Source organism: Arachis hypogaea, chromosome 5 (assembly GCF_003086295.3).
Source record: "Arachis hypogaea cultivar Tifrunner chromosome 5, arahy.Tifrunner.gnm2.J5K5, whole genome shotgun sequence".
NCBI lineage: Eukaryota > Viridiplantae > Streptophyta > Magnoliopsida > Fabales > Fabaceae > Arachis > Arachis hypogaea.
In genome coordinates, this window is record NC_092040.1 from 41959461 (window position 1) to 41974744 (window position 15284).

The 15284-nt window shown below is 36.0% G+C and overlaps 3 protein-coding genes across 10 annotated transcripts; all 3 read left to right on the forward strand.

Moving 5' to 3' along the window:
- Positions 1-1643: 1643 nt before the first annotated feature.
- LOC112801476 (uncharacterized) lies at positions 1644-4650 on the forward strand. Of its 8 annotated transcripts, none has more exons than XM_072237209.1 (9): positions 1644-1995; positions 2121-2469; positions 2556-2613; positions 2788-2856; positions 2948-3043; positions 3122-3214; positions 3564-3629; positions 3772-3831; positions 4357-4650. In XM_072237209.1, the coding sequence occupies exons 2-7, from the start codon at positions 2327-2329 to the stop codon at positions 3612-3614; spliced, it is 510 nt and encodes a 169-aa protein (XP_072093310.1). In that variant the 5' UTR covers positions 1644-1995; positions 2121-2326; the 3' UTR covers positions 3615-3629; positions 3772-3831; positions 4357-4650. The 8 variants fall into 8 exon arrangements, with proteins under 8 accessions (XP_072093310.1, XP_072093311.1, XP_025700015.1 ...); XM_072237210.1 differs by having other exon boundaries at positions 3786-4250; XM_025844230.2 differs by having other exon boundaries at positions 3786-3831.
- Positions 4651-7086: 2436 nt separating this feature from the next.
- On the forward strand, positions 7087-8797 carry LOC112801477 (serine/threonine-protein phosphatase 7 long form homolog). Its single transcript, XM_025844231.3, has 3 exons — positions 7087-7804; positions 7879-7969; positions 8091-8797. Exons 1-3 carry the CDS (start codon positions 7095-7097, stop codon positions 8787-8789), a joined length of 1500 nt encoding a protein of 499 aa, XP_025700016.2. The 5' UTR covers positions 7087-7094; the 3' UTR covers positions 8790-8797.
- Positions 8798-11601: 2804 nt separating this feature from the next.
- LOC112801479 (AT-hook motif nuclear-localized protein 5) lies at positions 11602-14835 on the forward strand. The gene is made up of 5 exons (XM_025844232.3): positions 11602-12813; positions 13371-13438; positions 13806-13937; positions 14058-14216; positions 14352-14835. Exons 1-5 carry the CDS (start codon positions 12291-12293, stop codon positions 14592-14594), a joined length of 1125 nt encoding a protein of 374 aa, XP_025700017.1. The 5' UTR covers positions 11602-12290; the 3' UTR covers positions 14595-14835.
- Positions 14836-15284: the final 449 nt, after the last annotated feature.

Genomic DNA, 15284 nt, shown 5'->3' on the forward strand with positions numbered 1-15284 from the left:
TTTTTTTATTTTTATTCTTGTTAAGAGAGTAAAACAAGAAATGGAAGATGAATAAGAAAAAAAAGAAGATGGTGATGATAATAAAAAAAGAAAGAAGAAGTAGCAGAAGATGAAGAGTTTTGAATTATGCAGAACTATCAGTACAAATCCACCGAAAATTCTTAAACAATACACATAAATGTCTTAGTTTTACACCAAAATTTGCTACAAATACACAAAAATAATTTCTCTAATGCTGCATTTTTTTCTTCTTTTTTTTCTTATTTCTTTCTTTCTTTAAGTTGAATGAATGTAAGTTCATCTTCTTCCAAGTAATTTTGTAATATTATGTGTTTCTTCTTCTTTTTTATTTGAGTTTTTTTGTTTTTGTTCTTATTAAGAGAGTAAAATAAGAAGAAACTTGAGAAGGTAAAACAAGAAAAAAAAGATGAATAGGAAAAAAAAGATGGTGATGATAATGAAAAAAAGTAGAAGCAGCAGAAGATGAGAAAGAGGAAGAGAAAGAGTTCTGAATTATGCAAAATTTATCAGTATAAATCCATAAAAAATTCTTAAACAATACACATAAATGTCTTAGTTTTACATTGAAATTTGCTGCAACTACACAAAAATGTTTCCTTTAACATTGCATTTTTTTCTTCTTTTTTTATTTCTTTTTTTCTTTTAGTTGAATGAATGTAAGTTCATCATTCTCCAAGTAATTTTTGCAGCATTATATGTTTTTTCTTTTTTTTGTTTGATTTTTTTGGTTTTCATTCTTGTTATGAAAGTAAAACAAGAAGAAACTTGAAAATGTAAAATAACAAGAAAAATATGAATAAGAAAAAGAAGAAGATGGTGATGATGAAAAAAAGAAAAATCAGTAGAAGATGAGGGAGGAGGAAGATGAAGAATTTTGAATTATGTAGAACTTATCAGAATAAATTCACCGAAAATTTGTAAACAATAAATATAAATGTCTTAGTTTTACCCCGAAATTTACTGCAAATACACAAAAATATTTTCTTTGATGCAATACTCTTACATTACATTTAATTCAAACCATCAACGATGAACAGCAATTTTCACAAACAAAAACAACATTATTCACCTATCGAATCATAAACTACTAACAAAAACATTAACTAGAATCGAACCACACCTCAGCCACTTGATTGGATTCAAAACAATAATTCACTTCGCATTGGTTTAATTGACAATCTGAACTTAAATAATTCATTATTTTCAATAACAAGATAACTGTTCAAAACTAATTTCAAAACTTGATTTCAAAAACGTAAAGAACGAAGAAAATCGCAAAAGATGAAGAAAGAAAACACGAACGAAGAGAAATGCAGATATGGAAGAGAACGTAGATCGAAAACGTTAATAAAATTTGAAAAAGAAAACGAAATCCTTTCGAAAAAGGCAGTTATATATTCACGCGATTAAAAAGTTGATTAGATAGTGACGCGTGATGTAAATTAGGTTAAAGAAATTTGCATGAACTTGTATGTATAAATGACTTGTACGTGGAGAATATTTCTTTATTTTTTTGGTCAAGATTGTTTATTTTTATTTTTATTTTGTTTTTATTTGGTTTTCTATAGTACCTGTCACTATGGACACTTATTTAAGTAGAGTAGGAAGCTAACTACCATGCTAATCCAACTTAGTTAATGTTTATTTTTATTTTATTTATGAATAATTTCCTTATGATTACAACACTTCGGTGTTGGGTTTTCTTGGCCATTAATTATCTCTGTTTAATCCATTATTGATGTGGGCTCATATATTAGGCTGCTCTTATAACACAACACTTGTATGCATAACCCAAAAAAAAAAGAAAAGAAAAGAAAAGAAAGGGTATGAGTATGACTCGTTATTACAACGATGGAACCCCTCTTCCTCGTGCAGTCGTGCTCTACCGTTCAGTCCCAGGCCGCCACCGCGCACCACCCACCCTACCGCAACGCATCTCGTGCTCTCATCTCCCAGCCTTTCAAGTTTCAGCAGGTAAACCTTTATGTATTTTTTTGGGGTAAGAGACCTTGGTTATAACTTTAAAACCCCATTGTTGTTATTATTGGTTAAAGAAAATAAGCATATAATGATTATGATATATGTCAATGCAATTACAGGGTTTCCATATCCTGGAGAAATCATCCGTGTTATATATTTTGTTGCTTTGTTGTGTAAATTGTAAACATATACTGTAGTTATATATAATATCCTGTGATTATGATTATCTTTTCTATAGAATATCAGTGTTTAGGGTTTTAGACTTTAGTTGCTGTAATCTCCAATCCCAAATGAAAAGCAGCACTATGTTATTAGATGAGATGAAATGAGGCAGGTGAAGGCGGTTCAGCTGTTTCATGATTTGGTGAACAAGAATGAACCAGCTCGGTTGCTTGGTTTGGATGTCGGTGATAAATACGTTGGTCTTGCTCTTTCCGACTTCCAGAACAAGATTGCTTCACCCTTCAGGTCCCTTTTTTAACTCTCCTTTTCCTTTTCTTATTTATAAGATATTGATTTTGATACTATTTTCTGTATGTTCTTCAATGCCACAGTGTTCTGGTCAGGAAGAAATCAAATATTGATTTAATGGCTTCCGATTTCGAGACTCTAGTGAGCTTCTTCTCTTCCTCTCTCTCTTTTCCATTCAATTCAATTCAAATCTTTTTTGTGTTCTGTGTTGTAAATATGATTTGTCGAGGTTGCTGCTTTTGAATTCAATGGTTCAAGCGGAAAATGAAAAAATCAATATCATCCTTGACAGTTTTACTATTTGTTGTTATGCAGATCTCTAAATATTCATTGAAGGGCTTTGTTGTTGGCCTCCCTTTCAGCTGTCACCGTGTTTCGACTGATGTCTGTTTCTATCTTTAACCATCGCTATACTATGTACTATGTATTATAATTGTTTCCCCCCTTTACTAATGGATTTCCTGTTTTTTATTAGGCTGCACAAGTGAAGGTCTTAATTGATGCCCTTTCTAGAACTAAAAAACTTCAAGGTCTGAAATATACTTATTGGAACGAGTCTTTCACGTCAAAGGTGAGCTCCACGAATGCAACTCTGAAAATAGATGGATAGAAATCTGGTGTTGAGTCTGATATATCCCATTTTTTGCAGAATGTTGAATTGCTCTTAAGGCCTTTGAACTTGAATAATGCAGTTCATTCCAAGACTATGCTCGACAAATTTGCTGCTGTAGGGATACTCCAGGTAAGTTCTTTGGGTTCTGCATCTTTGACGTAATCTATTATTTTGTTGTTGTGACTTATGACTCCTAACGGAAAAGGTAATTTTATTCAGCGTTCGCAATTCATTTACAATTGCAATCCTATTGATGTATACATTATTTGCTTCTGAAGTTGGCAAAGGTTTGTTCGTTCTAAGAAATTCATCATACATAATATAACGTATTTACATTATTTTTAAATATTATTTTGCCTTTTGAAAACTTTCACTTTTTCATGGAGTCAATTGAAGATAGCTTTTTGTATTCTGTCTTGTATGTTGATCGAATTAATCGGGTTCAGTTTATATACATTCATATGTTGGTGTTTTCTAGGGATACCTGGATTATGTTAACAGAAAAATGAAGTTAATGGAAACAGAGTAAGACTCTAATAATGGTGTAAGTTCTCAAGTATCCTAGTCTTTTCTTTTGCATGATTGTTGCCTCTCAAAACTAGTTGCTTACTTTGTACTTCTTTTCTTTTCCTTTTTAATTTACTGTTTCAGTGTGTTTGTTGGATTCTCACAATTTGATGAATTAGATCTCTTTCTGCAGGTAGGCATGAGCCAGATATCACATTTAGAAAACTGTTGTTGTAAAGGTAGGTTTTTGGCTACAATAATGAATCTTAAATTTTTTTTTTCTGTATTTCTATTCTTAATCTATGAGTGAAATGAAATTAATCATGTCATCATCGAGTCTACTGAGGTTGTTGGCTTTCAACCTTGATGAAAACTGAAAGGATTAAGTGGGAGTTCATAAATACTACGATATTATTTGATAAGAGTTTCAGTATTATATTTTACAAGTTCTTCAGCTTTATGAATAAAGTAGTTAGATATGTTAGAAACATCTATTGATGATCTAATAATTTATTTATAGACTTTTTATCCAAAGAATAAAGAATCCATGTAGAATGCACAGTTAGATGGATTATGGAATTGAAGATGTAAACAATGATATATTACTTTGGGACTTCATCAGTGTTTTATGTTACTGGTTGATCAATAGGTAGAACTTGTAAGTTTGGTCATTCTTATGATTCTCTTGTGGCATCATGGATATTTTGGAATGTCGGTCACGTTTTAACACTGATAACTGGATTTCTTTGGTGATTGAATTGAAGGTGTAAGCACCAAAGTGTAGGGGAAGGAAAAATTGGCTTCACAGAAGATCAAACGTGTGACATCAACTCCAGCAAATTTTAATCCTTTTAAAGTTGAACGGCAAGCTTGTTGTGATTGACTCTATTCAATTTATTTCTTGGAGATTAGCAGAGAAATTATTAACTTTCTTATGTATGGTTTCATAGAAAGAGCAGAGAAAGTAGAAAAAATACTTGGTCTCAGCAATTTGACTGCCCCACCAAATAGACTACAACCAATTTCTTTGGAAAGCAAGCATCAAATTATTTCATCAACATACTTTACTTTTTTTTTTTTTTTGGGAATTTGATTATGACGAAAAGTGACTCAGGAAATTGTTTTCTCAAGCCAAGCTCGATACTTGTACCTTGCTCTTTGTAGGTATTACTTGGTAAGTACCATGTTAATTCTTCGAGCTTGCACATGATGGAAGTTTTGGAGAAACTTTGGATTGCGTTTCTTTTCTGTTATAGATTCTATAAAATAGTCTATTCAGTATCAATGAAAAATGATATCATTATCAACACAAATATTTGAAAAATGATCTCATCTATTCACTTGTGTCATTTCACAACTTCTATATAAGAAGTCTTGTTTTGTTAAATGGGGTTGTCTGGTGGTATTCTAAGAAATTGACTACGTGTAAAGAGACAACAGATTAAAATAATATTATGGTAGTTCATAATTGTCTTTAGTCTCCTAGTTTATTGGACTATTTTCAATTTGATTTATTTTCATTTTGTTTTTACTAGTCTTTTCCTCTCACATCATCGAATCAAGTTGATTAAAATTATATCATTTTTTAATACAGGATTTTTTATGGTGTGTAGTTGTTGCCTTGTTTTCTGGAAACTTGTTAAGGTTATTTCTGATATACATGTTTTATAAAATATACATTTAAAAAACTTTAAAGAAATTATAATGATATATCGTGTCTTGAGACTTGAGAGTATTTATTAGAAAATTTCATTACTTAGAAATAAAGATGCATTGAAGTGAGGCAATAAAGTGAGAGAGCGTGAAATTAAACCTGACAATACCGCTTTAAAGTATACACAGACTAAAATTAGATTTGCTTTTGGTCCGAAAATAAATAAGTTTTTTTCCTACTATAAAAAAAGAGATTTTTTTCCTCTCTCTATTTGATGGGGTCAAGTGGGTTAACACTAGAAACTGAAACATCCTCCAAGGTCTAAAACGAAAGGGTTCACTGCCCTAACCTAACAATTGGCAATCTGAAAAAGACATCTTGGGGGGTTTGGTACTGTTGTAGGGCCCCACTCTGTCCTTCCAACTCAATCCCACTATTCCCTCTTCGTATTAGTTTTTCCTTTTTTCTTTTTCCCCTTTTTCTTTTATTGTTAAGTTTCGGCTTTTTAATTTCAATATGGTACCGGAACTTCTAACAGACGCCGTTATGGGGGAGGGAGGGGAATGACGAGAGTGTGGTGTCAGTGACCACCCAACTCGCACCGTGCGAGTTCCACTAAGCAAATCTCACCGTGCGAGTTCCGTCCAGCAAATCTGACCGTGCGATTGCCACCACCGAAGACACGTGTCGCGTAGCAGGAGCCACCCCAATTCGGTGCCCTTATAACAGCTCCCTCACTCATGCATTAACTTCTCTCACCCTCCGAGACATCACTCTCCCAGCTTTCGTTTTCAAACCTGAAGCCCCCATTGTTATTCATCTTCCTCCTCTCATTTCTGCATGTTTCAATACATGAAAGAATGCCCAAAAAAAATAAAACTAGAGATGTTGATCGACCTGAGCTTCATATCATGCATTATCTCAGTCACTCTGATTATGTAAGTTTTTTTTTAAGGTTTTTAAATTTTTTTATTTAAAAGTATTAATGTAAAATATTTATTTGTTATGATTGTTGTTATTAGAAGTGCAAATTAGAAATATCCATAGGATAGAATGATTATTACTATTTTTTAGGATTTATATGTATTTTTTAAGATTTATAGAATTTTTGGAATTAATTTTTAGAATATAAGTATTATTGTTAGTGAAATTATTGTTATTATTTAGTAAGTTTGGGACGTTTTTTATAGAGAGCACGGAAATTTTAGAATGTGAATTTTGAATGTTTTGTATTATTATTATAGTTATGTTTATGTTTAAATATAAATATAAGGAAATTAAAAAAATTGGACCCCAACGGTTATAATTGTAACTAATATTGAGAATAGGTTTAATTTAATTTTTATAGTTATGTTTATGTTTAAATATAAATATAAGGAAATTAAAAAAAAAATTGGAGCCCCAACGGTTTAATTTAATTTTGAAAATAGGTTTAATTTAATTTTTATAATTCTATTTAAATTATTAAGTAGGTATATTGTAATGAATGAAGGTAAATGTTCTTGTTGTTGTGAGTTAGTCTTAGTTTGGGAAACTATTAATTAATTAGTATGAATGATGTTCCAAAAAGAATTTAGGCATAAAGTAATTGTTATAAATGTTTTTTATAATTCAGTGAAATATCTTTAGTTAACTAATGGTATATGCAGTAGTAGGTGGTTAGTGGGTATTATTACATATTATTCAAGATAAATGTGTTACTGTGGAGAGATTTGATTAGGTATTTATGTATTAGTTATCATTATTATCAATAGTTGTTGTGGTATAAAATATTTTTATTTTAGTAGTAACCTAGTAAGTGTTAAGAAGTTGAGTAATACTTTGTTATGAACTTTGCAGAAGTTAAGAATGTTGACATGTGAGCATCCTGTTCCTCCGGATCGGTACAATGATAGGGTAGAGGAGCAGCTACGACTTACTGGCTTTTACCATGCATCACAGATTGGGGTAGTCCAATGTCAAAAGGCATTGGTGAATGCTTTAATCGAGAGGTGGCACCCCGACACACATACGTTTCACCTTCCCATTGGTGAATGTGCCGTCACTCTTGAAGACGTTGCTCTAATACTTGGTCTTCCAACGGACGGACTTCCAGTTACAGGGATGACATTGAGTAGTTTCGAAGCGTTGGAGGCTGAGTGTTTGCATCAATTCGGAGTTGCACCGCGTAAGTCGGAGTGTAGAGGCAGTTGCATTAAATTGAGTTGGCTTCGGGACCTTAAAGAAAATTTACCCTTGACTGATGAAGTTGGTATACAGAGGTATGTCAAATGCCACATTATGTTGCTTATCGGGACGATCTTGTTTGGGGATAAATCAGGTGCAGCAGGTGTGCACTGGAAGTTTCTTCCATTGCTACGTGAATTTGGTAGTATTATACAATACAGTTGGGGATCTGCATGCCTAGCACACCTCTATAGGGCATTATGCCGGGCATCTCGAGTTGACTGTAAAGGCATAGATGGCCCACTAACACTTCTTCTCGGTTGGGCTTGGATGCGGCTCCCATATCTATCGCCGGTTCCTAGGGAGCCCCGCAGTTTCCCGCTAGCAAACAGGTAATATAATTTTTAAATGTACCACTTTATTTATATTTATAACTCAATTATCAACATTAAATGTATCGTATAAGGTGGCGGAACTGGGAGCGGGGTGACCGACGATATAGATATATGAAGCTAGCTGACTTTAGGAAGGCCTTTGATGAACTTCAGGAAGGCGAGGTGAGTATTTATTAAAGTAGTATTACTTTCCTATTTAGGGCCTGTGTAAATCTTATGAACCAAAGATGATGATGACTGTTATGTCGGGCGTAGTCATGAATTTCCTTTATTTTTTTTTCAGTTTGTCTGGGTTGCGTATGCTGTGGATCGCGTGGATCCTAACATAATTCCTGCTGAAATCTATATGCACTCGGTTGTGTGGAGCGCTACAGTGCCTTTGGTATCATTTGAATGTATTGAGTGGCATGCTACCGATAGGTATAGGCGACAATTCAGACTCGTTCAGGGAGTGCCTGAGGAGGTGCGGAATCTAGATAAGGCGCATGGAGAAGTCCTCACTGGTCCTAAGAATTTTAACTGGGCCACGGCACCTACTCATTACATGTGGGTGATGCATTGGACCAACAGGTATCATCACGTTCTTTCCGAGCTTCCCATTCCTTCACAGCCTCAGTTGGAAACTTATATGCATTGGTACCGAGGAGAATATGGGAACCGCTTGTGTTTGTCAAATCTTGTGGGTGAAGAGGATGATGAAGGTAATCAGGATTTGGATGGTGGTAATCATGATATGGATGAGGGTAGTCAGGATATGGATGATGACAATGATGAACAGGAGCCACATTCGCCTGAGGTACCACCTACGAATCCGCTTCCACAAGAACAACCTCAGTTCTCAGGCCAGTATGTACCGCAGTCACACTTCAACCCATCATTTACGCATCATCAACAACATTGGGGTATGTCACAGTTTAATATAATACATATTAATTACTTACCAAATTATTATAAGTTAAAAATAGTTACTAATTTAACATAAAAGCAAAATAAAAACGTCATGCAAAAAAAAAATTAGCTGTCGAAAGAAATCGCGTGATGGTGGAATCTATTAATAACATAACTAAATTTAGTAAATGGTTACCAATGTTGACGACCAATTTTTGGAGGTACGGTGCCTTGAATTTCCGCAGAAAGTTTGACTCAATATGCCTGATGCAAAACATATGAAAAGCTCTAGGAGGTGACCAAGCTCCATTACTGCGCTCCACAGCTGCATTGATGGATTCGTGTCGGTCGGATATTAGACCAATACCATCCCGAGTGACAACATGTTGACGAAGGTTACTTAGGAAAAAGTGCCATGCATCAGAAGTCTCTCCCTCCACAACAGCAAACGCAATTGGGACAATATTGTTGTTCCCATCTTGTGAAACTACCACTAGCAGACAACCCTTATACTTTCCATACAAGTGAGTCCCATCCACCTGGACAACTGGTTTACAGTGTCTGAATGCCCTAATACAGGGGTAATAACTCCAGAATACTCGGTGCAGTACTCGAATATCACCCACCAATTCATCCCCTTGATAAGCAGGCATAGTCTCAAAATGGACAACAGCTGACGGCTCCCTATGACACATGGCCTCAAACCATATAGGCAACGCTTCATACGATGCTTCCCAACCTCCAAATATTTTTTCTACTGCCCTTTGCTTAGCCAGCCATGCTTTCCGATAACTAATGGTGTACTTAAACTTCGATTGCACTTCTGCTATAACCGACTTTACCTTTAAGGACGGGTCCGCCTCAACCAATGGCTTTATCGCTTCTGCAATTGTGAGAGAATCCAGCTTCGAATGGTCCTGTGAAATCATGGCTCGGGTACATGTGTGACTACCATTATACCTCCTTATAACCCAATAGTACTTCCTGCTGATCATGCTAACCCTGATAAGCCAATCACACCCTGATCCGTACTGCGTACACTTGGCATAAAATGTCAACGGCTCAGACTCATACACCCGGTAGTCTACACTTCGTCGTATGGTATACTCTTTTATCGCCTTAATAACAGCTTCCCTCGAACCGAACTCCATACCAACGGCAAACTCACCATCTGCGACAATAGGAATCTCTGCATTTGACAACCAGCATAGGAAAAATCAAATAAAGAGACATATATTACAAATCTGACAACACCTTATTATGTCACTCTAATTAAAACAAAAACACCAGCAAGTCATGTAAAAATTAGACCATAAAGGCCGGTTCGACCGTCGCACGACATGAACCGGAACCTAACCGGTCCGGTTCACTGGATTTTAACCGTTAACTGCGAATGATATTTACAAACTCATGTAAATTTTACCTACCTGCAGTCATATATCCCGGAAACTCCGGAACATGCATGGCTTCCAAATCCAAAACTCGCATGAATGATGGCTCCTCAAACGGCTCATCGTTTGCGAGTGCATTTGCCACCTCTGTTACATCTGGCGCCGTAGCTCCTTCACCTTGATCTTCACCTCCATCTCCATCTGGACCAACAAACTGGTAGTTACTTTCGAACTCTTCTTCGCTGTCAGTATTATAATCTTCTCGTAGAATATTTCGGTCGGCCTCAGATTGTTCAAACTCAATATACAACTCGATGAAGGAGATCTGAGCCCGGTTTTCAATATACATTGAAAACATCTCTTGCATGCTCGCTTCGTCCGTCACATATCTGCTTTGAAACTGGACGAATCCACCAAATACCTGTATGGGATATCTGTATAGAATACATGATATCTTTCTTGCTCTCTCAGAATCAATGGCTTCAGAAATCACCCCTTTCAGCTCTTCAAATGAGATGATAAAGGGAATAACAACATCTAAGGGTTTTTCACATATAAATTTTACTCCTTCCGAAGTTTGTAGTAAAATCTGACCAAAATAATACACCTTTAATAATACTCGGTCACTCATCTCTCTCAAACATATAAAAAGAAAAGAACATAGATTTGGCAAGTAGAGTTCAATTTTGAATCACCAGATAATAATAAGGAAATAAGAAAGAAGAAACAGAAGAGTATGCGGCCGTTCAAGTTGGGGAAGAAGAAGACGCGAGTGACCTACTTCCTTACTGCGTGCTTTTATATGGACCATTTTAAGGAACTCGCACCCATCGACTAGGTTAACATGACACAGCTAAATATTTACAACTCAAATCGCACCATGCGATTTCCTATTCAATTTCCTGGAATAAACTTCATCCCCACTCAAAACGGAGGGTGCGAGTTCCTACCAACATCCACCCCCTACAACTCGCACCATGCGATTTGTTGCACCGTTGTAGCACACCCAACTTTAAACGGAGGGTGCGATTTCAGTTGCAGAAAATCTCATTTCTCCTTATCATACAAATCGCAATGTGCGATTTCATGTAGCATAAATTTTCATTTCTCCTTCTCATACAAATCTCACGGTGAGATTTCTCCACCCTCACAGTGTCAGAAAGCTATCCCACATATGCGTGTATTCCCCCATACTTCCATATCTGTGAAAAGCTCCCCTGTAGGTTCCATATCGATAAAAATTAGCCTTAAGTTTCTTATTCTTTTTATTTTTTTCATTTTTCACCATTTTTGTCAGATGTTGTTCAGATAACAAAAAGCCTCTTTCTTTTCATTCAACATGCAGCATAGCATAGGCCTATCCCTTTCACACGCACTCTCCTCTCTAATTCAAATCAAAAGCTCTCTTTTCCTTAACCCAAAAAATAAAAAAATAATAAAAGGATCTCTTTTTTTCCAAAGAAAACAACAATAATAATAATAATAATAATAATAATAATAATAATAAAGTTTAAATTCAATTTGTTTTCCTCCTCAAGTCCCAAGTGAAGTCCCACTCTTTGTCTTTTCTTCCCTTGCTTTTTCCCTTTTCCACCTCCTGCACCCCTCTGTCAAAACCCTAGATTTGAAAATCTAGGGTTTTTATTTTTTCTTAATGTGTTACAGTCATAATTTCGGAACTGCCAGCTTGCTACTCTCGCTTCTCTCTCCTCAATCCAAGCCCTTGATTTTTCTACATTTCTCCGCTCACTAAAAATCTGCCATGCGCCTTCAATGGTGGCTCTGCTTCAGCTCTTAAGCCACTTCCTTTTTCCTTTCTCTTCTTTTTCTTTTTCTTTCACTCACTCTCTCCCTCACTCTTTCTACTAGCGCATTCGTATTTCATCCTTTTGACGCTTCCTGTATCTTCGCTTAAGTGACCTGGCATTCACTTAAACAAATATCAGAACCTTGTCAATTGGAAAATAGTTAGATCCCGTTCTCTGCTTTTGTTGTTTTCCGATTAAAGATCCATCCTTTTTCGAACATTTTGAAGCTTTTTTGTTCTTGACCACGCTCTTAAACCTCGTTTTGGTATTTTCGTGTGGGTAATTTAGCTGTTGAATAGATTCTAGTTTTGAAGAGGATCTCTACATTAACTTAGATACCCTAAAAGCAAGCTGCATTAATAACAAATCATACAACTTTTTTTTTGTGGTAAATGCATGGATGGGCGAGAAGCAATGTCATTCTCTGGCGGCCCTGCCTCATTCTACATACATAGAGGAGGAGGAGGAGGAGGAGGAGGAGGAGGAGGAGGTGTTGGTGGTTCTCGAACACCAACACAGCCACAACCCGGAGGCTTCCAAGGACCTCCTGGGTTCCGGGCTGTCTCAAACGTGAGAGGTGCTGGTGGCCCTGGTCCTGCTGCTTCTGCATTCTCACCAGAGCCTCAGCATCCTAATTTTGGTCATGGAATCAGCATAGGTTCCTCCTCCCCTGGTGGTGGTGCTGGTGGTGGTGGTGGTGGTGGTGGTGGTGGAGGTGGTAGTGGTGCACCTCCTCCATCTTCAGGGGAGCCTGTAAAGAAGAAAAGAGGGAGGCCAAGAAAGTATGGTCCTGGTGGACCTGTTTCTTTGAGGCTCTCTGCCACTGCTAATTCATCTCCTGGCTCCGGTACTCCCTTGGAAAAGAAGCGGCGCGGACGCCCCCCTGGAAGTGGAAGGAAGCAACAGCTAGCTTCTCTAGGTATACTTAGCTTTAGCATTATCGTTTATTGTTTGATTACTTTGTTGTACTTGATGCATAATCTGTTACTTTATGTGGCTGGTTATTTGCTTAATGTAGATGCAGATAACTATGTGAATATCTGGTTAATCTCCTGTGACTTATTTTAAATTTTTCCTTTATTTGCTGTCATTATAATCTACTGAATGGAAAGGGTGGATGCGTGGCCTTTCATTTCATACCAATAGTTTTTTTCATTTATAGACACATTGTAGTTTATATGGTTGAATTGTTTTTCCATCTATTGTGGTTACTAGTATTGTGTAATTTGATTCCTCTTGATATCATTTCTTGGTAGCCATGAATAACCGAACATAATGTTTGCTTAGAAGAACCATGAAAATCTGGCCAGTGGCTTTTGCGCTTTTTCCTTCCGTTTTGGGTGTAGCTCTTTTAAATGATAACTCATGTGGGGTTAACAAATTTATTATTATCTGCTATGCTTGGAAGTGTTTTATCTAAAAAATTTGCTTTGAAAATGTGTTATTTGACATTCTTGTGTATGTTTTGTTTTCTAGGTGAATGGATGAACAGTTCTGCAGGGATGGCCTTCTCACCTCATGTTATAAGTGTTGAACCTGGGGAGGTAGTTATGTTCTTCCATATCATTAGATATTTTTTGTTTTGATGCACTTGTTTATCTAGTATTATCTTTTTTTTTTCCCTCCCTTTTTTGACCTAAAGACATTGCTTTATGTATTTAAACATGATGGATGTCTTGCCACAAAAACAGATCTATGCTGAATGCATTGGGTGTTGATTAGGTTTGTTCGTCTGGGATATCTCTAACGGTTTATTTGTCTAGTATTAACATTATTTGCATTGCATAGGATATGTCTTCACTTAATGGAAGCCACTAATTTAATTGTCAGCTTTCAAATAATAATCACAGTTTGCCTTATTGTTGTACATGAAAACATGGTTTTTCTAGTGATAGAATTTCTCTGTTTCAGGACATTGTAGCCAAGTTATTGTCATTTGCACAGCAGAGACCAAGGGCTGTATGCATAATGTCTGGTACTGGGATAGTTTCTTCGGTCACTATGCGTCAACCTGCTTCTAATACTGTCAGTGTTACTTATGAGGTAAATGAAATTAAACTACTCTACAAGCATCATCATGCCTTTTGTTTTGTCTGTATCCCCCTTTGATGATTCTTATGATGCATTAGTAAGCTTAATATCATGTTATTTTCCCGTTCTCAGGGACGATTTCAAATTTTATGCTTGTCTGGTTCTTATTTGGTTGCGGACGATGGTGGAGCTCGTAGTAGAACAGGCGGCATCAGTGTTTCCCTTTCTAGTCCTGAGGGTCATGTTATTGGTGGTGGCGTTGCTGTGCTTATTGCCGCAACCCCAGTGCAGGTATATAAAACCTATCACAATCTCGGGGCCATTCTTATTCTTGTTGCTTGCTCATTCATGTTATGATAGAACCATAAGAATGCATAATTCCTTGCATATGTTATGCTTCAGAAAGTGAGACATTGCTTGGTGCAGGTGGTAGTATGCAGTTTTGTATATGGTGGCAGCTCCAAGGCAAAGCCTAAGCAAGTGACAAGCACAAAAGATAGTGGTTCGGAGCCTCAAAGTAGCGACAAGTTAGCTTCTCTGGCAAGTGCACCTCCTCCTAATCAAAACTACAACTCATCTTCATCTGCGGTAGCCATTTGGCCTGGTTCGCAGCCGGCTGATCTTAAAAGTGCACATCCACACACTGGTATTGACCTGACACGTGGATGAACACATTTTTATTATGGAAGAGATGTTGCAGTTTTGTATATAAATCTCTCTGTTGTAAATCAACTTGATTGTGAGCATTTGTAACTATGCTTATGCTTGTTTCCCCTCACTGGGTAACAAGATGGCACTAACATAATGCTGTAACAAATGGCGGTGGATAATTTCTGGGGTTAGTTTAACAATCTTGACTTGTTCAAAAATTTCGGCTGAAATTAATTTCAGAACACAATTAGGCTCTCAATGGTGTTGGTGTGTTGTGATTATCTTTTAGTTGGATTCATCTAGTAAAGGAAAATTTATTCGATTAAATCAGCTTGTTCCAATTTGAATCATAATAACATGATTATGGTTATTAGGTTTATGAATTTTCTTTTCAGGTTTGTTCGAGGGTTTGTTAAGGAGTTTGTGTTTGGAGGAGGAAAAAAAGGTTTTAAAACCCTCAAACCCTTTTGTTTCAAGCCATGGCTAGTGAAGTTCGTTAGGTAGTTAGTTTTTTGCCTTGGATTCGATTCTCACTTATAACAAAAAAAATTATTAATTTTAAAGTTTTTTAAAATTAAATATTATTTTTTGTTTAATTTAATTTATATTTTAATATAAACTTGTTTGATGTTCTTATTTATTTTAATTTTGTGAATAGAAAAATCTTTAAAAAATTAGTTGACATAAATTCTAAAAGTACATATTAAG

What these genes read in the sequence shown, in the direction of transcription:
- LOC112801476 (XM_072237209.1), top strand. Translation starts at nt 2,327, where the DNA reads ATGAGGCAGGTGAAGGCGGTTCAGCTGTTTCATGATTTGGTGAACAAG. An exon ending in AAGATTGCTTCACCCTTCAG is followed by an intron (nt 2,470 to 2,555) that starts GTCCCTTTTTTA and finishes TCAATGCCACAG; the next exon opens with TGTTCTGGTCAGGAAGAAAT. An exon ending in CTTCCGATTTCGAGACTCTA is followed by an intron (nt 2,614 to 2,787) that starts GTGAGCTTCTTC and finishes GTTGTTATGCAG; the next exon opens with ATCTCTAAATATTCATTGAA.
- LOC112801477 (XM_025844231.3), top strand. Translation starts at nt 7,095, where the DNA reads ATGTTGACATGTGAGCATCCTGTTCCTCCGGATCGGTACAATGATAGG. An exon ending in AGTTTCCCGCTAGCAAACAG is followed by an intron (nt 7,805 to 7,878) that starts GTAATATAATTT and finishes GTATCGTATAAG; the next exon opens with GTGGCGGAACTGGGAGCGGG. An exon ending in ATGAACTTCAGGAAGGCGAG is followed by an intron (nt 7,970 to 8,090) that starts GTGAGTATTTAT and finishes TTTTTTTTTCAG; the next exon opens with TTTGTCTGGGTTGCGTATGC.
- LOC112801479 (XM_025844232.3), top strand. Translation starts at nt 12,291, where the DNA reads ATGGATGGGCGAGAAGCAATGTCATTCTCTGGCGGCCCTGCCTCATTC. An exon ending in GCAACAGCTAGCTTCTCTAG is followed by an intron (nt 12,814 to 13,370) that starts GTATACTTAGCT and finishes TTTGTTTTCTAG; the next exon opens with GTGAATGGATGAACAGTTCT. An exon ending in TTGCCGCAACCCCAGTGCAG is followed by an intron (nt 14,217 to 14,351) that starts GTATATAAAACC and finishes TGCTTGGTGCAG; the next exon opens with GTGGTAGTATGCAGTTTTGT.